The sequence below is a fragment of the Trichomycterus rosablanca genome, chromosome 27, assembly GCF_030014385.1.
Source record: "Trichomycterus rosablanca isolate fTriRos1 chromosome 27, fTriRos1.hap1, whole genome shotgun sequence".
NCBI classification, from domain to species: Eukaryota; Metazoa; Chordata; class Actinopteri; order Siluriformes; family Trichomycteridae; genus Trichomycterus; species Trichomycterus rosablanca.
In genome coordinates this window covers 3730197-3751656 of record NC_086014.1, presented here as the reverse complement: position 1 = coordinate 3751656, position 21460 = coordinate 3730197, and the positions used below count along the sequence as shown (strand labels likewise).

Sequence of the window (21460 nt, the reverse complement as noted above, 5' to 3'; positions counted from 1 at the left end):
AGGGGTCAGAGCAGTGTGGTCCAGCAACCCTAACAAATCTAGCTCCGGGCAAAAAACAACTGCTCAACAGCTCACTCAGCCTGACCTCCTCGTCCCTGCCCAGGGGTGTGTTAGAAGACCTTGAAGCTGTGTGCATGTGCATGTCGGATTTTATGTGAATCAAGTCCTCACCAAGGACCACACCGACTCCAAAGGCCACAAACAGATGGCAGCTCAGACATAGTCGAGCTTTGAGACCCAGTAAACACATACATTCCATTAATAGGCTTCTGGCACACATCTGGTTGCATCTTTGGCCGCTGTGCTTGGCAGAATCGGTAACATTCAACCAAATGTGTTGATTTCTGCCACAGACTTTTTAAAAGAGTCGAGAAGGTCATTTTAAAAGCCTGATTGCGTCCATGATTTAAGGAGTATAATGAAATGATTCTTCTTTATTATTCTGCAATGCACTTTTAACAGATCAGCCCCAGAACATGACATTACCCAGCAGGTTCAGAGGAGTTTGGATTACACGCTTGCCTTTATTTTCTTTAAGCATACTTTGGGGCAGTGTGGCAAATTGTAATACATCTAACAGCGGAACGTTTTCAGAAAGTGACCAGCAACAAACTTCAGTAGGTTTTTAAAAGCTTATTAAGGTGGATTTTGGATCTGACCGCCCAGACAAATGTCCTTTGCTCATGTAGTTATTTATATACGCACGAACAAGTGAGCGAAGACGTGTTCCAATGATTTAGACATGAAAATAAACAGTTGCAGAATTGGGTAATGATTATTCAGTCCACTCTTTGCCTCCAGAACAGAACAGAAGAGAACAGCATTAATCCCTTCTGGAATTAAATAATCCAACTGCTGAACTTACATCTAAACTTAAACCACTTTTTTGCCTTTTTGTGCACTGTTATACTTTTGATCTACTGTATTTTTCCTTGTGCACTTTGGCAATTTTAGCTTCTTGCATCACACCCACGCTGGCTGAGAAAGGCCTTTTCTGACGTGTAAAGTAACTAGCTGACTCATTTGACCCATATTACTGTTACTCAGTTTTATAAATGTTGTGCTCCGTACACCACATGTACAGTGTATCACAAAAGTGAGTACACCCCTCACATTTCTGCAGATATTTAAGTATATCTTTTCATGGGACAACACTGACAAAATGACACTTTGACACAATGAAAAGTAGTCTGTGTGCAGCTTATTTAACAGTGTAAATTTATTCTTCCCTCAAAATAACTCAATATACAGCCATTAATGTCTAAACCACCGGCAACAAAAGTGAGTACACCCCTTAGTGAAAGTTCCTGAAGTGTCAATATTTTGTGTGGCCACCATTATTTCCCAGAACTGCCTTAACTCTCCTGGGCATGGAGTTTACCAGAGCTTCACAGGTTGCCACTGGAATGCTTTTCCACTCCTCCATGACGACATCACGGAGCTGGCGGATATTCGAGACTTTGCGCTCCTCCACCTTCCGCTTGAGGATGCCCCAAAGATGTTCTATTGGGTTTAGGTCTGGAGACATGCTTGGTCAGTCCATCACCTTTACCCTCAGCCTCTTCAATAAAGCAGTGGTCGTCTTAGAGGCGTGTTTGGGGTCATTATTATGCTGGAACACTGCCCTGCGACCCAGTTTCCGGAGGGAGGGGATCATGCTCTGCTTCAGTATTTCACAGTACATATTGGAGTTCATGTGTCCCTCAATGAAATGTAACTCCCCAACACCGGCTGCACTCATGCAGCCCCAGACCATGGCATTCCCACCACCATGCTTGACTGTAGGCATGACACACTTATCTTTGTACACCTCACCTGATTGCCGCCACACATGCTTGAGACAGTCTGAACCAAACAAATTAATCTTGGTCTCATCAGACCATAGGACATGGTTCCAGTAATCCATGTCCTTTGTTGACATGTCTTCAGCAAACTGTTTGCGGGCTTTCTTGTGTAGAGACTTCAGAAGAGGCTTCCTTCTGGGGTGACAGCCATGCAGACCAATTTGATGTAGTGTGCGGCGTATGGTCTGAGCACTGACAGGCTGACCCCCCACCTTTTCAATCTCTGCAGCAATGCTGACAGCACTCCTGCGCCTATCTTTCAAAGACAGCAGTTGGATGTGACGCTGAGCACGTGCACTCAGCTTCTTTGGACGACCAACGCGAGGTCTGTTCTGAGTGGACTCTGCTCTTTTAAAACGCTGGATGATCTTGGCCACTGTGCTGCAGCTAAGTTTCAGGGTGTTGGCAATCTTCTTGTAGCCTTGGCCATCTTCATGTAGCGCAACAATTCGTCTTTTAAGATCCTCAGAGAGTTCTTTGCCATGAGGTGCCATGTTGGAACTTTCAGTGACCAGTATGAGAGAGTGTGAGAGCTGTACTACTAAATTGAACACGCCTGCTCCCTATGCACACCTGAGACCTAGTAACACTAACAAATCACATGACATTTTGGAGGGAAAATGACAAGCAGTGCTCAATTTGGACATTTAGGGGTGTAGTCTCTTAGGGGTGTACTCACTTTTGTTGCCGGTGGTTTAGACATTAATGGCTGTATATTGAGTTATTTTGAGGGAAGAATAAATTTACACTGTTATATAAGCTGCACACAGACTACTTTTCATTGTGTCAAAGTGTCATTTTGTCAGTGTTGTCCCATGAAAAGATATACTTAAATATCTGCAGAAATGTGAGGGGTGTACTCACTTTTGTGATACACTGTATATTTGAACATTGGTGAGACGTTCCACTGGCAGCCCTGCAATGAAGTTCAGCCTAGCAAATCTTCTGGTTTAGTTTAAAACTGTCTGAAAACCTAGTGATCTCTCTACATAGATGCATTAAGCGTCATCCTACAAAATGCTGACAACTAAGTTGCCTTATATGGAAGCGATAATCTGACTGAATAATGAGGGAACATCCGATGCTTCCTTAGCGGTGAAGGTAATCCCAGCATTCAGTGCGGCACAATTTTACTCACAAAAAATGACAAATGTACAAATTCAAATGTAAATAGATTGTCATTCATTTTAAATCTGTATAAAGATGAACAAGTGTCATTTATTTGCTAATTCAGGCATGTCAGCAACAAGAGGAAGATGTTAGCTGCATGCTAGTGTGTTGTGCCACCTCAGCCCATTGGTTTAAATAACCTGAGGCTAACTGTGTTAGTTTAGCAAGCTAAAACTGCGCTGGCATAATCGCCACAATCGCTGTCTAAGTAACGCGTCTAAATAATCTGCCTTATGAGCTCGATGTCTTAGAATCCTCTCTACTTAGGCAGCTGATCAGGTAGGCAGCAAGGCAGCTTATTATACTGGCAAACAGACCCATAGAGTTACTTGATATATTCTGTGGTTATTTCTGTGACTGTGCACTTTGTAGTCCAATTGCAATCCGGATGCCAACCTATTGCCATAGTTAAAACTCTTTCTGATTCTACATGAAGCTATAATACATGCTATTAATTGGCAGTTAGCATAATATGACTATTCAGTGTAGCTGTAAAGTTAATCTTCTTTTTGATTGGGTTTATATGTACTTTCCGACCCTAAACAACCCCAATGGATACCCATTGATTCATTTTATGCAAACAGTTATTCATATGTTAAGGACAATGGGAATAATGGACAATATGTATATGATTTGTATGGATATATTTTATTATATAAAAGGTTTCTTCTGTTTCTGTGTGAAGCACCTTATGGATCTGTCTTGTAACTCAATGACTTACGTCTAGCAGGTGGAGAAGCCATCCATCATCTTTAAAGTTTGTGTGGATTAATGTTAAACCCCTTTAAGTGGCCAGTCAAATACAGACATAATTATATATAAAACAAATGTGTAACATAATAACAGTGGGTTAATGTCAATTCTAATTAGCAACCTGTTTTTTCTCTCTACATTAAAAGCAACTGCGAGGAACAGAATGCTACCAAGTCACTTTAACAACCACTGACCTAGAGCAGAACTGTGGCCGGTGCTTCTAGTTTATTGGCCGATTAATACTATCCATTAATGCTTCTAGGTGACACAGACTGTGCTTTTTGTCACTGTACACTGTGTTACCTATATAATGTGACATACTGCTTGTCTAGTGTAGGAACAATAAACACAGTTGTAATTTAGACCTGTGTATCATATTTCAAATGAGTGTCGTTTAGAAACAAGGGCTACAGCATATTTCACAGCTCTTAACAACTTGATGACTTGTGATACGCCCCTTAGTGTATACAGCTTTTACAGAAAACTGGCTCCCACTCCACACCAGGAAAATATGACTCTGGTAAAACTGCCAACTTGGCTTTGAGCTGAAAGAACTCACTGTAAGTAGCTCCAAATCAATCATCAAGGCAGATTTTCCCTGTATTTATTTTCTCCGTTTCCACCAAACATGCTTGGCTGCTCGAATGAAACTACTTCCAAACCTTGTACAAATCCTCATTTCCAGAATCTGCATACCAAACTCGTAGTTCCTTTAGACCAGTTGTACCAGTACCATAAAAAAAGCACCCCAGAAGTACAAACAGTTTGAGCAAATAAAATAAATGACAAGTGCTAGTCCTGACAAAACACTTGCATTGTAGTATTGTGTATCTATTTAACTAACACCAGCAGTGCTGTTTCAAAGTAAAATTAGATGTTGCAGGGGGGAATAATATAAAATCCTTATTTAAATGGTGTTGTCCGATTTAAGTTAGGAATTTATAGATTATGGATAAAAAAAAAAACAGGCCAAATATACGTTTAGACTACGTTGTAGAAAGGTGTGTGTGTGTGGGGGGGGGGGGGTAAGAAGACTTTAAGTAGTATTTACTCTACATTTAAAAACACAGCTCTAGCTTGAGGTTGAATCCCAGCTGTGCTTTTGAATTGGCCAGGCATCAGACAGACACAACTGGCTGTGTCTGAGGGAGGGAGGTCGACTTTGTTTGTCATTGCTGCTGTAAATACGCCCTCTGCTGGCCATTCAAGGCACCCGCGGGGGGGTCGGGGAATTCACAGAGCAGCGTAGTGTACGATTTTGTGAGGCTCAGACTCTGGCAGATGAAAAGAAGCAGGTATTGCAAACAAAAATTGGAAATTAATAGTTTGGGAGAAAAAGAGGGAAAAAAAGGCTTTTCTTTAGACCAGTGATTCAGTCTTTTTAGTGTAGACATTTATTGGCATAAAACTAAAACCACAGCAGATTCAGGTGTATGTTGAGCACCTATCTTACTCCCGACTACACAAATCATTCTGACACAAATAAGAGTTTAAGGCAACATTTTTTACCAATTGTAGCAGCAATGCATAAACCATGATAAATCACTCCTACAGTTTCTGTACCAGATAGAACACCTTAGTTATAGTAGCTTATTGTCATGTTTCAGCCCTCTGCATTATTTGCAGCATAGTACTTTTTGCACAGACGTAATAGATGATCGAGTCACTGAGAATGAAATGTTATGCCATCAGCAGAACAAATGCATAATCCATGAGGGTTGGGTGAGTTTCCCCCAAAAGCCTCGTAGGGCTAACTACATCATGAACTGCCTTGTAAGATCATTTGTAAATTTGCAAGCATTTCCTAAAACCATTTGAAACTAATGTAGCTTAAAAACTTCATCATTATTTAAGGCTGTGACTGACCCGGTCATTAATTCAAATACGCTCGCAAGTTGCCTTTGTTATTGCCGTGATTACAGGGCGTGGCCACTGATGATCACACAACAAAAAATAATGTTCATCATAGCAGACATTTATTATCTGTTTCACAACTTTAAACTGTATTTAAGGTGGATTTAAAGACAAGTGATGTGACACTCCAATAAAAAAAAAGTCGTTTACTGTCAATACAGCTTCGGCACGGTGGCTAAGTGGGTAGCACTGTCACCTCACAGCAAGAAGGTTCTGGGTTCGATCCCCAGGTGGGGCGATCCGGGTCCTTTCTGTTTGGAGTTTGTATGTTCTCCCCGTGTCTGTGTGGCTTTACTCCGGGTGCTCCGGTTTCCTCCCACAGTCCAAAGACACGCAAGTGAGGTGAACTGGAGACACTAAATTGTCCATGACTGTGTTTGATATAAACTTGTGAACTGATGAATCTTGTGTAATGAGTAACTACCGTTCCTGTCGTGGATGTAAAACATGACGTTAAAAATCCAAATAAACAAACAAACAATACAGCTTAATTTTGGTCAGAGTCAAAGTGGGTCCACTTACTGTACTGACTACAAGAAGTCAAATCCAAGCCAGAAAGCCTACGAATTTAGTCGAAGTCGATTCTGGAACAGTGAATAGTGGTCAAATATTAAACAAGAGTTGTTTGATCAAAGAGGCTTGCAGATGGTTTTCAAAAGCTGCTAATTGTGGTGAAATGAGCTAAAGAACCTACAACCAAATATTAGCAGTACTTGAATGTAGATTTCTAAGAAGAAAGGTATTTTGGTAAACCAAGAACAAAAACGTTCCAGTCACAGAATAAGCAGTGTTGCTCAGACTTTGGAACGTCTTATTGTGTTATGTTCCAAGTGCAGTAATAAATCTTGGTTTACGTAGCACATTTTGGTCTGTCCGTTCATTCAGTAGCGGCACCAGGGCTGGACCTGGTGAATAGAGAGGATGCTGAGTGTGGAGAATCAGGAATCTCTGCTACACAAACATACATTTCCTCTCCTATCCCAGGAGACACTTTTGGACCAAGTAGTGCTGCTGAAAGTTTGTGTACCTGACTGTCCTGCGACAGTCTTTGTCCTGTCTTTCCATACCGCAGTAAATTCTGCTATTTGTTATAGATGTCATTGAAGCTTCCACTGTGTAAGCTGCAAGCACTTTATCACTGTGTACTGTCATGCCATTTTTCATTTTGCGTCTGTTAAACAGGCTTTGACAAGGTTCAGGGTATAACATATTTATGTATATAATACAATACAAATACAAATGGAGGTACAAAATTGTCCATGACCGTGTTTGACATTAAAACTTGAACTGATGCCGCTCGGGTGGTGCAGCGGTAAAAACACACGCTGGAACCAGAGCTGGGATCTCGAATACATCGTATCGATTCTCAGCTCTGCCTACCGGCTAAGGCTGAGCGGCCACATGAACAACGATTGGCCTGTTGTTCAGATTTGGGCGGGACAGCACAGCCTCCCACCAGAGAACACTTCTTAGTGCTAATGTACATCCTGATCTGACACTTGTATATGGTTACTTTATTATTAAACAGATCAGTCTCTTGTTATTCTCATTTTCCGGTTTAAATTTAATTGAGGTCTTTTTCCTAAGTATAAAGCCACTGGGGCACTCGAGTGGTAGAGCAGTCTTTTATGCTAGCCCACCAGCACTGAGATCAGTTTTCAAATCTCAGCAGTGCTATCAGCCAACCGGAAATGTACACATAAATGATTTGGAGGGAATCAATGCATACCTGCATGCAATACAGAAAAAATGGCATTCATATTTTCCTGTTAACCTTACTGGTGTCTCTTTCGTTTTTCAACACTGGAAGCAGGGCGGAAATACCCTGGACAGGGAGCAGGGCTTCGAACATCCCACACATAGGCCTTCTCAGATATAGCCCAACCGGCCGACAGCAGTAGGCTGGTGTAATAGACCACTGCATTACCCATTTTTGGTGATGTCCAGAACTGTTGTTTATGCTTCATACCAACTGACAATTGAACAGCACTGTTATACCAAGTACATCAGGTTCATTATTCTTTAACTGTAAGTGAAGCACTTGTAGTAGGATAGAGATGTTTTACATCAGACAGCAGTGATCTTTTTACCCTGAATGGAAATATCAAAACCTCACATCACTGAACAGCCTGCACAGGACCAACACTCAACAAACAACTTCAACTTTTTTCTAGTTCTAGTTCCAGTGGTAGCTTAGCGGTTACAGTACTTGGTAAAGCCCCATCCTCGCCAAACTGCCACTACTGGGCCCCTGAGCAAGGCCCTTAACCCTCAATTGCTTGAATTGTATTTACTAATAATTGTAAGTTGCTTTGGATGAAAGTGTCCGTTAAATGCTGCAGATGTTAATAAATGTATGTAATTGACAGGTTGTTCTAGATCTGTGGTATAGCTGTGTTTGCCCTTGGTGCATCAACCATTTAGCAGTACATCTAGATTTTAACATGACAGTTTTCCCACTTTGAGTGTTCTGAGATCTTAATAAAGATGAGGCATTGGGATTGCCGCTCATTATCTCTGAAATGCATCGATGCCGGAAAAATCTCTCATGGTTGGTTATTTCCCATATTATAAAATGAGCTAAATGTCTGTTTGGGGGAAAAAGACTGGTTTAATAGGGCTTCGAGCATTGTGTCTGGGCTGAAGTATCATATTGCCCAGCCAACGGCACACGTATCAACTAATTAATGCACTGAAAGCGCTATGATGATTGTTTTCTGTCAGAAGGATGCCAAATTACGTCTGGCTCACATCCTTTCCAGCTGCACAAACTAACCCAGATACTTGTGCAACAGTCAGTGTTATGAAAAACAAATGTTGCTATAAAGACCTAAAGACCTAAAGAATGACTAATGAGCATCTATAATCTAAATGTCTATCATTTAAAATGTTTACGCTGTAAACATCTGCTATGTTATGTTTTGGGACACATTTTGCATTCGTCACTTAGACAAAGTTAAAGGAGAAAAACAGCAGTATTATTAACACTGAAACATTAAAGCCAACGTTATTTCAGGTCTGTTTTAGCTTTTATTTCTAAGAAACTCATCCAGTTTAAACAGATTGTGTTAGATATGGATTTGACAATATCGCAACATTTTGCTTAGGATACGCTTGGAGTGCTTTGGTGGTGCAGCGGTCTTATGTGCTAGGCTAGCCCACCACCACTGAGATCTCGAGCTCGTGCTATCAGCCAGCCAGGTGCCCAGACAAGCACAACTGACTGTGCCGAAGTGAGGGAAAGGTTCACTGGGTTCCTCATAGCTACTGCAGTTGAGGCCTCTGCTGGCTGCACATGGATAGTTGTTTGTGATTCTCCATATGCAATACTGCTCTTTCTTTGGCAGGTGAATAGAAGCGGTTCATGATAGTCTAAGGTGGAGGAGGTAACTTTTATTAGAAGAGTAAAGGCACGTGAGCGTAGATTTCACACTGTAGATAAATAAATGCTTGTATGAGTTTAACTGTTTGCCAGGTCTGTTCACCCACGTGCTTTTGCACACTTCACATAGCTGCACGGTGATCATGTTAAAGTAACGCGTCTGAACCATTTGCGTTAAAGCGTCTCTACCGTATTAAAATTCTGCTCCAGGGATGGATGAGCCGTGTAAGTGTAATCATGCAACATTTTTTACTTATGTTCACATCAGCACTGGCAGTCTGGAAGCTAAAGGCCCCATTAGCTGTTCAATGTTTCATACAGCTTCTAAACTGCATTTGGGGAAAATAAAAATCATGTTTTGTATATAGCTGATAGCAGTAATCGTATTTAGTCTTACTGGTTTTGGATGGTGTATACTGATATTGATACATAGTATGGAACCAAAAGTATGTGGACGCCCCTTTGTATTAAATATGTAGGTGTAATGTAGCCATCCGCTTTGCCTACATGTCCATAAATCAAGGTTATTTGATTTATATCTGTTCTAGTAGGAACACACAGCAAAGCCAATGACATGGTGTGGTGGGGAGAAAGTCCTTTTTTGTATACCTGCTTCTTTTGTCCCAGTGTAGTCCTCTACAATTCTGCACTGCTCTTGTGACTTCTGCCATATTTACATCACCCATGCCAGTTAAGGCAGGCTGCAAGGCTAGCGCTGGTGTTGGCTAACACATTTTAAGTCGCTTACTGAGTCTGTTTACTGACCAGTGGTGGATTTTTAATGAAAAGTTTAACACACATGGAAGAATGCACTATTCCCTTTGTATTCCTCTATCACTCATCACTCAGCGCCTCGATTAAGCAGCAGGTGTCACTGCAGCGGACTGTTGGGGGGTAGCACTGTCGCCTCACAGCAAGAAGGTCTTGGGTTCGATCCCCAGGTGGGGCGGTCCGGGGCCTTTCTATGTGGAGTTTGCATGTTCTCTCCGTGTCTGCGTGGGTTTCCTCCGGGAGCTCCGGTTTCCTCCCACAGTCCAAAGACGTGCAAATGAGGTGAATTGGAGATACAAAATCGGCCATGACTGTGTTCTATATAACCTTGTGTGAACTGAGAAATCTTGTGTAATGGGTAACTACCGTTCCTGTCATGAATGTAACCAAAGTGTACAGTTGAACAAATAGCGGACTGTTGAGCGGCGTTTCCTCACTCAGACACGACTATATGTGTCTGTGGAATGTCTCTAGAATGCCTGACCAGGCTTGTGATATCACTAATACCACTACTTCTACATATATGTGACTTAATGCTAGATAGACTCTTAATAGGGACAGTGGTAGCTTAGTGGGTAGAGCTATGGGCTATTAATTAAAAGGTTGAGAGTTCGAATCTCAGCTCTGCCTTGCATCCACCGTTGGGCCCTTGAGCAAGGCTTGTAATTCCATCTGCTCTAGCTTCCAGCATCCAAACATGCGAAGTAAGATATGCGAAGTAAGAATTTCATTGTACTGCACACCTGTATATGTATATATGACAAATAAAGGCAATTCTAATACACATTATTATTAATGTTATATCACTTTAAACATATTATACTCTTGTCATTACATTAAAGCTGTTTTAGTTTCTCTTTTTCCCTGTTTCACTGCTGATCGTATTTCTTAATTTTGCCGACCTGTGTCTTGTTTCTTCTATTTAGTCTGTTTATTTAAACCTTGTGTGATCCTATTTAGTAATTCTAAGCTGGAGCATTCAGGAGGATCGCGGTACTGAATTGTGTGATTTCAGCCAATACAATACGTGAATCATTGATGATTTAATTGATTATTATCTGGACATTGACATTTTATATAGTGTGGCATTATTTTATCTTGTGAATATGCTGACTGCCTTTGCATTAGGCGTATCTAGTTACAGACGCTGGTAGGCTTTTGTGCGAGAACCATATGTCTTCATTAATATAACACAACAGAAATACTGTTAATGTATTTCGCTACACCAGCAGCTGTGTGAGTTTAAGTCAAAGGTCTTTGGGTTTCAGCGGGACAGTTTCTGCTAATTTATCGCCTTGTGACCTGAATTTAAAGTTACATTGAATCAGTGTGTGCAAATGAAAGACAATATTGAGCCTGGATCTATCTAATTAGGAAGCTGTCCCATTAGGTGGAATTCAGGAATGAAAGAGAGCTGTGTTTCCTCCAAATAAACTTCACAGACCGGTGTTTAATATTTAAAGTGCCCCTAAACTGTTTGTTTTAAACTATTAGCATAACAGACCAATACAGGGGGCTAAAAAAAGCACATTTATCCATCACGGCATCAGATTTACAAAAACACTTTGGAGAAAACAGAAGCACAGCTCACTCTATCTGTTGATAGTCAACAGCCATCTGTTTCTCTGCATGCTTTGTTAGCCCCCTTTCACCCTGTTCTTCAATAGTCAGGACCCCCACAGGACCACCACAGAGCAGCTATTATTTATGTGGTGGATCATTCTCAGTACTGCAGTGACACTGACATGGTGGTGGTGTGTTAGTGTGTGTTGTGCTGGTGTGAGTGGATCAGACACAGCAGCGCTGCTGGAGTTTTTAAACACCTCACTGTAACTGCTGGATTGAGAATAGTCCACCAACCAAAAATATCCAGCCAACAGCGCCCCATGGGCAGCGTCCTGTGACCACTGTGACTCAAACAGCAGCAATAGATGAGCGATCATCTCTGACTTTACATCTACAAGGTGGACCAACTAGGTAGGAGTGTCTAATAGAGTGGACAGTGAGTGGACATGATTTTTAAAAACTCCAGCAGCGCTGCTGTGTCTGATCCACTCCTACCAGCACAACACACACTAACATGAGAATGATCCACCACCTAAATAATACCTGCTCTGTGGTGGTCCTGTGGGGGTCCTGACCATTGAAGAACAGGGTGAAAGGGGGATAACAAAGCATGCAGAGAAACAGATAAACTACAGTCAGTAATTGTAGAACAACAAAGTGCTTCTATATGGTAAGTGGAGCTGATAAAATGGACAGTGAGTGTAGAAACAAGGAGGTGGTTTAATGTTATGGCTGATCGCTGTATGTATGAAATGTATAGATTTGCTGTTTTTTAAATACTTCACAAAGAATAATCTAAATGAGTGTAATGGGGCGGGCTGCGCCTTGCCACAGACGTGCCAGGTGATGCCCCACGCCTGCAGGAATTGTATGCCACTGTGGATAAACGTTTCTGCTAAATGCTGTAAACGTTAACTGAAAATTAACACAACATGCAGGATGATTAACCAAGCTAGAACAATACTGTAGGATTTTATATGTCAGGGAACTGATATATATTAAGGCCATGCGTGCCATGGAGACAGGGTGCTCACAGATAGATGAATACATGTGAGCCCTGGAGGATTTACCTTACTCACTGCACATTAAAGCAGCTCAAACCACAGAGAAATAAGAACAGGCTTTTGCTTACTCTCATCAGGCCAGCAAAGGTCTACATTTACACTAGATATTTACAATTAAGTAAGATTCAGAGAGGGTTATGCCAGCACGCAAGAGCATCAGAACATTGTGTCATTATGCACTGTAATTCCACCCGTCATAAACTCATACTGATGCAAACACGTTAATCATAATGACATTTTAAACATGATCGCAGTGGGCAGTGGGTAGCACTGTCACCTCACAACAAGAAGGTCCTGGATTTGATCTGTCCGGGTCCTTTCTGTGTGGAGTTTGCGTGTTCTCCCCGTGTCCCACAGTCCAAAAACATGTAAGTGAGGTGAATTGGAGATACAAAATTGGTGGTTCGGTGGTTTGGTGGTCAAGAAAAGCAAAAATAAAAAATGGAAGAAAGAAGTAAAAGCCATTCATATATGATTTAATAATAAATCAGTGGTTTACATGCACTCAATGTAGAGCTCCTGTTAATGCTTTATTCTGTCTGTGCTAATGAATAAATGTATGCCCTTTTTGGAATGCATTTAAATGCTAATGCAAGAACAATACAAATGAGTCCCTGGTATTAATTTAATCTCTAATAAAACAATTTACAAAGTGGGTTGATTTAAAAGCCTCATGAATTCTGATGTGGCTGTTTAGATTGAGGTGGTATTACTAAAAATTGGATCTGTATTAGATTTTAGTACCACATAGGAAAGTGGCCTAAATTTTAATTAATTATTCAGATTCCATGTGACATTTGCTGTTCACACAGTCTGGGTCCAGTGGGTTTAAGGTCCTGGGTTCACAGTTATGGGTCGAGTACAGGGCAGTACCCTATACGTCCAACTACTGGTTTGGGTATGACTAAATACTTAACTTCATTCCAGTAGAACCTATGTAGAGGACTACATTAAAAAGATTAAACATTAAATTAAAACAGATTATATAACTGTTTAAGTTAAACTTGTGTTCTCTGTTATGGCACATTATTATACTGGACATAGCTGTCACAGTGAGGTGAATTGTGGATGCTATGGTTTGATGGTTTGTGCCAACAAATCATTTTTGACAACATTGTGTGATTATTCTGTCCACTACAGCTTCAGATTCCTGTTCTTAACTAATAGTATTGTGTTTTTCTGCTGTTGTAGCCCATGAGTTTAACTTGCTGTGCATTTTAAGATGCTGTTCTGTTTACCACGGTTGTAAATAGTGGTTATTTGAGATACTGTATCCTTCCTGTCAGCTCAAACAAGTCTGGATGTTCTCCTCTGGCCTCTCTTAATGAGATCCCTTCCTTTCCATTCTGTGTGAGTTTATTAGAACCAGAACATAACAAAAACATGTGCTGTCATCAAATGAGTTTCATATTTTTTCAAGAAAAACGGATGTCAAGTTATCTGTGACAAGGACGAAAAGGACAATCCAGACTGTTATTGGTGCCAAAGCCAACATCTGTCATGTGCATCAGTGCCCAAAGCGTGGGGGGGAGGCTTGCGTATGTGTGAGGGTACCACTGACGCAGTGGTGTATATTGGGATTTTGGAGATACATATGCTCCCATCAAGGCAACGCCTTTTCCTGGTTAGTCCCGGGTTACTTTAGCATGACAATGCCAGAACTCATTCTGCAGACACTACAACAGTGTGACTTTGTAGACACAGAGTACGTGTGCTTGAGTGGCTTGCCTGCTGTTCAGAACTATCTTCTATTGATTGAGAATCAGACAACTGTGACCATGGACTGTTGAGCAAATATCATCAGGGCTCATCAGAGCCCAACAACCACGACTCGGTCAGCGTCACCAGCAGGTGTAAAGGTGTTCCTAATAAAGTGGACGGTGTGTGTGTGTGTGTAAAAGATGAACTTAAAGCAAATTAAGTTAGAAAATGACTGACTGTTTTACTGTATGTTGTAATTCCGTGTGCATGGAATAGATTTGTGGTCATGTGTTTTTATTGTTCACTTATTTTGTGGTTAAGCAGAGGTTAAGAGAAATGCTATCAGTTTACATGGAACAGTGTCTTCATTAACAGGAGTAGGATGTTACATCTGTGGTCTGATTACATTTTATAATTCCCTTCATCGCTGGATTGAGCCCAGGTGTAAATAGATCACCTTTGTAAGCTGATACTGCTTCTCCAGTTTAAAGTCTGTGTGATTAAAAGAATAGTCAAGCACTAACAATACATCTTAGTACATAATATACACGATCAGCCATAACATTAAAACCACCTCCTTGTTTCTACACTCACTGTCCATTTTATCAGCTCCACTTACCATATAGAAGCACTTTGTAGTTCTACAATTACTGACTGTAGTCCATCTGTTTCTCTACATACCTTTTAGCTTGCTTTCACTCACTGTCCACTCTATTACACACTCCTACTTATTTGGTCCACCTTGTAGACGAAAAGTCAGAGACAATTCACTCATCTATCGCTGCTGTGTGAGTCGGTCATCTTCTAGACCTTCATCAGTGGTCACAGGATGCCACCACGGGGAGCTTTTTGCTGGATAGTTTTGGTTGGTGGACAATTCTCAGTCCAGCAGTGACAGTGAGGTGTTTAAAAACTCCATCAGCATAGGAGTGGTCTTATCCACTCATACCAGCACAACACACACTAACACACCACCACCATGTCAGTGTCACTGCAGTGCTGAGAATGATCCACCACCTAAATAATACCTGCTCTGTGGTGGTCCTGAGAGAGTCCCGACCATTGAAGAACAGTATGAAAGGGGGCTGACAAGGTATGTAGAGAAACAGATGGACTACAGTCAGTAATTGTAGAACTACAAAGTGCTTCTATATGGTAAGTGGAGCTGATGAAATCTGTTACATTCCTACATATGGACAGCCTTTTGTACTTAATGAGATATTAATTAAATGATCAACTGATCCAAAACTTAGTATTAAAAGTATAGTGTAAAAGCATTGTTGATTAAATTATGTATTGACAATTAAGGCTTCAGTTTATAGAACAGCAGAATTGGGAGTCTGTCCCAAAAGAAACAGATTCCCTACTTTACAGATGAACAATAACTCAATACATTGACAGTTCATAGCCTACTTTTCTGTGTGGTACCGTAGTAAATCACACATTAGACCTTTGTGTTATAAAACATAGTAGTCTTAGAAATATCTTTGTAACCCTTTCCAGGTTTATTTCGTTCAATGTTTTCTTAAATTTTCATAGAATGTGGCATAGTGTTCCTGTGGAAACTTTAAGATGACTATAATAATAATATTTATAATAAGTGACATTTATATCCTTCAGAGCTGTCTAGATTAAGCCTGGCTGTTTTCAAATTAGCTAATTTAGCCTATTATTGAATATCTTAAAATAGCTGACTGAGTGATCAGTGGGGGTAAATGGGGGAGTTCTATTTGTGTAATATGTTATGTTTGTGAAAGATACGCATGGACTGCTTCTAAATTTTGGTGTATTGAGTTATCCAACACTAGAAATTGTTGTCCAGGGTAATCCAGCATACGCTACAGCTAGATACCCCGAGTATTCATTTAATTTGTGATGTTTTGCTTTAAGTACAGAATTAAAGATTGGGCATGTCAGAAAATGGCTAACAATTATCTCATGAATCGTTAATGACCTGAAAATGAACAAGGGAAAACTTGTTTTTGCTTAGAAATAACATTGCTCATTAAACAACACTCGTACTGATGTTTTTTTTACAGACGTCTGCCTGGTCCCTGTGGAGCTCTGATCTAGAGGCTGTGCAGAGAAAACACACGTGGTAAGCAGCACATCTTTCACTGGCATCAACAAAGTGCAGGTTTAATTGCAAAATTAACATGGAATCACTCTGTCTGCTAAAGAAAATGAAATAAAATAACAGACAGAGAGCGGTGGGTAAAAAGGAGAGTCAGATAATGAGCGGGGATGGGTTAGTCTGGTGTTACTATGGTAACCAAGTACCAACGCTGTGGAATATTTTAGTGCTTAGAGCCTCTGGATTGCACAGTGCCTGCATATCTGCTCTATTTCCACTGCTTAAAATAAATATCCTTTTGTATTCCTTATTTTAAACTATAAATCAATTGCAAATGAGGAGATAAACTGAAAAAACAGGCTGTGAGAGAAATAAACGCCACATTTTATAATATTTAATCCATTAAGTTCACATATTGTACGTGTGTTTGGTCACTACATTGCATTTATCCTTGTTTGTTTGTTTGTTTTGTTGGTTTTTTTATCTGATATATGGACAGTGGAATTTTTGTAGGTTGGCTTTCAGTGAGGTTTAATAAAATTCTGCCGTGGGCCTCCAGTGGTCCAGAGTCAGCCCTGTCCATTATGATTAAATCATTTCTAGATACATTTAGCCTTTACTTTTATTATATACACCAATCAGCCATAACATTAAAACCACCTCCTTGTTTCTACACTCACTGTCCATTTTATCAGCTCCACTTACCATATAGAAGCACTTTGTAGTTCTACAATTACTGACTATAGTCCGTCTGTTTTTCTGCATGCTTTGTTAGCCCCCTTTCATGCTGTTCTTTAATGGTCAGGACCCCCACAGGACCCCCACAGAGCAGGTATTGTTTGGGTGGTGGATCATTCACAGCGCTGCAGTGACACTGACATGGTGGTGGTGTGTTAGTGTGTGTTGTGCTGGTATGAGTGGATCAGACACAGCAGCGCTGCTGGAGTTTTTAAACACCTCACTGCAACTGCTGGACTGAGAATAGTCCACCAACCAAAAATATTCAGCCAACACACACTAACACACCACCACCATGTCAGTATCACTGCAGTGCTGAGAATGATCCACCACCTAAATAATACCTGCTCTGTGGTGGTGCTGTGGGGGTCCTGACCATTGAAGAACAGGGTGAAAGCAGGCTAAAAAAGCATGCAGAGAAATAGATGGACTACAGTCAGTAATTGTAGAACTACTAAGTGCTTCTATATGGTAAGTGGAGCTGATAAAATGGACAGTGAGTGTAGAAGCAAGGAGGTGGTGATAATGTTATGCCTGATCGGTGTATGTATTTGCAAATACATTTTCTCCTTTCACTGAATAAATGGATTATGGTGGGTCCCATTCACCAACTCTCATTAGGAGCGATTTTAGAGTAACCTATCCACCTACTGGCATGCATTTTGAAGGTGTGTGGAAAAACGAGTACCTGAAGGAAACCCACATGGACACAAACAGCAACCAAGAATTAAACATGTTCATTTTGGTCAGCATAACCTGCTGGGTTACCTTAATGTACCCAGGTACCATCTAAATGCTGAACGTAATAAATATAACAGCAACACAAAATGCTTCTCATGAACCCAGTCAGCGAACATCACCAGTTTCCATAGCATCACCCAGCAACCAGAAAACAACAGACATGTGCTTGGACATGCCCAGATATCTGCAAAAGAAAGCAGGTCTTACTTTAAAACCGAATGTTATAGACGGCGTACCTTGCATATCGAGCTGAGCTGGTAATTCCTGCAATGATCTGTTGGTCAGATGCAGTCCTTGTGTACTCCAGGAAGACCAGGATCCCCTCGTGTTGCATGTTCATGCATAAAGTTCTCCAGGGCAAAAGTGTTGAGCGTTTAAAGTTTCCACAAGAGCTGCTTTAATGCAGGGTTTTAACTGGTGTCCAGGTAAAGGGATGCATTGTCATTTGGTTAAAGGGCCAGAACGTAAACAGTTGCACGACGCGTTCCCGTCTAAATATATATTCCCGTGGCAGCATTCGGACCCGACTGACAGGATTGACAGGGCTTGGCAGGACTGTCCTTTTTAGCCATGGCATCAAAGACACTATTGAGTGTGATGTTGACTTTATGATGTAATGCCGACTGGTATTTTGGCCTAGCTATATTGAGGGAATGACATCTACAGTTATAAACCTTGTTAATGCAACCACCTGAGGTGCTAATCTCAGTGCCTTCAAAGGAGAGTTGTGTTGTGGCATAAAAATGCCACGATGACTGATTTGTTTAGTGCTCATAAAGGATTTTAAGGATTTTAACTCAGGGCAGCTCATACTGGCACCATTCTACTGGTGGCATCATTTCTCTGTTAAAGTGGTTTGCTAAAAAAAAAAAATAAACATTTTTCTCGATAACTTAATAGTTATTAAATCTCTCTCTCTCTGTGGTTCCTCCTCGTTCTCTCTAAATGCATGATTGGTTTAAACTGGGAGACTGGGAGAACATATTTAATGATAGTGCAAATGTAAAAGTTATTGCATAACAACCTTACGTTAGCGGCACACTTCTTCTACTTACATCGTCCCACAATAACTCATAAAGTGCAAAATACTTTTTGTTTTGAGAATTAAGTTCGGTCTAACCTACAGGTGGGCCTGAACTCACACCTCCCTACAGCTTGTAACGTAAAGCTCTTGATTTTATGTAGCCTGTTACTATTCAGTTGGTAGCCACGTTGCATTGAGTTTCAGCCTAGGTCCATAAGAAATAAAACGTGTGCCTGTGTGTATTTGTGCATGTCTGGTAATATGCATTGTGTGGCTATCTGATGCGAAACTTGTGCATTGGTGTGCTAAGTGAATTGTGCAATCGTATTCACGAAACGTCTTTGTATTTATAATCATACATCTGTCTGTAAGCTTCTTGAATGTGTACTATTCCTCCTGCCAATGTCTGTGCCGTTTCCTCTACTCGGGCTCTGTTTGTCCAAACCGCAAAGTGACTCTGTCACACCTTCTTCCATCTCCATGTACTCAGCAGCTTTGTCTCCTAGCGTTGACCCAGATGCAGACCCTTTAAACTTTCTCAAAAAATCGGGAAAATACGGGCATCCTGGCGGCGGGTACTCGACGGCAGGTGTCTGATCCTCGTTATCAGTCTCACGGTGGTAGAAATAATTAAAGTTGGACACAATGACAGGGACCGGTAGTGCAATGGTAAGGACACCAGCTATGGCGCACAGCGATCCCACAATTTTTCCACCCACCGTTATGGGCTTCATATCTCCATAGCCCACAGTCGTCATGGTCACGACTGCCCACCAGAAAGCATCTGGGATGCTCGTGAACTGTGAGGTTGGCTCGTCAGCTTCAGCAAAGTACACCGCACTGGAGAACAGGACCACACCAATGACGAGGAAGAAAATAAGCAACGCCAGTTCACGCATGCTCGCTCGCAAGGTGTGCCCCAATATCTGGAGTCCTTTCGAGTGGCGGGACAGCTTGAAGATCCGGAACACCCTGACGAGTCGTATTATTCTCAGGATGGCGAAGCTCATGGCCTGCTGACCGTTCCCCTGCTGCTGCGCCAGGTCCGTACCCAGAGTTATGAAATAAGGCAAAATAGAGACGATATCTATGGAGTTCATGATGTTTTTAAAGAAAGCGGGTTTGCTCGGGCAGGCAAAGAAGCGCACTATGATTTCAAATGAGAACCAAATGATGCAGACTGTCTCTACGATGAAGAACGGGTCGTTGAAAGGTGTAAATCGTCTGTCAGGATGTGTGGCGTTTTTACCTGGGCTCAGGAACTCTTTGTCATCCCTGAATTCTGGCAAAGTCTCGAGACAGAATATGACTATTGAGATGACTATGACTAAAACAGACACTACCGCAATGCCCCTAGCTGGGCTTGAACTCTCCGGGTACTCGAAGAGGAGCCAGATCTGGCGCTTGAACTCATCTTCTGGAAGAGGTTTCTCCTCCTCCTTGACAAAGCCTTCATCTTCTCTAAACTTTTGCATGGCTTCCTCACCAAGTTCATAGAATTTTACCTCCTCGGAAAATATGTCAAAAGGGACATTGACTGGTCTTTTTAAACGTCCTCCTGATTGGTAGAAATATAGGATGGCATCAAAGCTTGGGCGATTGCGGTCAAAAAAATATTCATTCCGGAGTGGATCGAAGTACCTGATGCGTTTAGCAGGATCCCCCAGAAGAGTGTCTGGAAACTGGGCGAGAGTTTTGAGCTGAGTTTCAAACTTCAGCCCAGACACGTTGATCACCACTCTCTCACAGCAGCCGTACTCATTGTAGACGTTATCGTATCCCGATTGCGGACGCCGGTCTGTGAGAGACGCGGTTTCCTCCTCGTAGTCCATGGTGTAGATCAGACTGGACCTTTTACTGGACCTCCGGTCCTCCTCGTCTCCGTCGGCTTCGTCCTCCTCGTCGATCATAACGTCCTCCTCGGAGCCGAGTAACGCCAACTCGGAGTGGCGCAGGTCTCCACCGAGAGCCGCCCGGTTCCGCCTCCAGGACGCGACTCCTCTCTGCTTTTTGCGCTCCCGCACTAGTTGCGCCTGGGATTCGTGCTGAACGGAGGAGGCGGAGGTGGACGAGGAGGAGGAGGGGCGCGATCCGGTACCGCCGCTTCCATGACTGGCGTTGGTCGAGGGGGCGGTGCGAGTCGGATACAGCTGACCGTACGCACCAGCTCCGCCTGCCCCGCCGCCTCCTTCACCGGCCGCTCCGGGGTCGGACGCCGCCGCGGCCGCAGACGCAGCACGGGACTGCCGTTCCCGCTCGCGCTCTCTCTCCCTGGCGCGCGCCTGGGCATATCCATACGGCATATGCGGGTTGCACCCACCACTGTCTGCCCCTACCATAGCAAACTCCATGGTGCGTTTTAGTTTGGATTCAAAGCACAACTGCTTTTCAAGACGTTTTGTCTAATATTGTCTAGAAATGGCAAGTTGGAGTAAGTTGGTAACCAGTAAGTAGATCCAAGCGCGCTTCAGAGCGTCTCACACCACAGACGGGTTATTTCAATTGAATTGCATTTTATGCATTATGTCTTATAGTACTGCAAGACTTCAGTTTTCCAGCTGATGCAAATTATTCGATTTGCGCGAATCATGCAAAGCATTCACCTGTTCTCCATCACCTGGTGAGAGAGTCGGTAGTTTACGCGCATTGACGCAAATATGCATAGGTATGTTATTAGGCTGCGTTATATTATATACATTTTACCACATGGTTTTGTTT

At 42.0% G+C, this 21460-nt stretch overlaps 2 protein-coding genes across 2 annotated transcripts in view; one reads left to right on the top strand and one right to left on the bottom strand.

Annotated features, from left to right (window-relative positions):
• fshb (follicle stimulating hormone subunit beta) overlaps positions 1 to 21460 on the top strand; it is a 97469-nt gene that overhangs the window by 64269 nt on the left and 11740 nt on the right. The window contains exon 4 of the mRNA XM_062989954.1: positions 16205 to 16263. The gene's annotated coding sequence lies outside the window, so the exon portion shown is untranslated. The remainder of the gene's footprint in view (positions 1 to 16204; positions 16264 to 21460) is intronic.
• Positions 18838 to 21093, bottom strand: kcna4 (potassium voltage-gated channel, shaker-related subfamily, member 4). The gene has a single exon (XM_062989490.1). It carries the CDS (start codon positions 21091 to 21093, stop codon positions 19096 to 19098), a length of 1998 nt encoding a protein of 665 aa, XP_062845560.1. The 3' UTR covers positions 18838 to 19095.

Coding starts and splice junctions, on each gene's coding strand:
- kcna4 (XM_062989490.1), bottom strand. CDS start 21,093: ATGGAGTTTGCTATGGTAGGGGCAGACAGTGGTGGGTGCAACCCGCAT.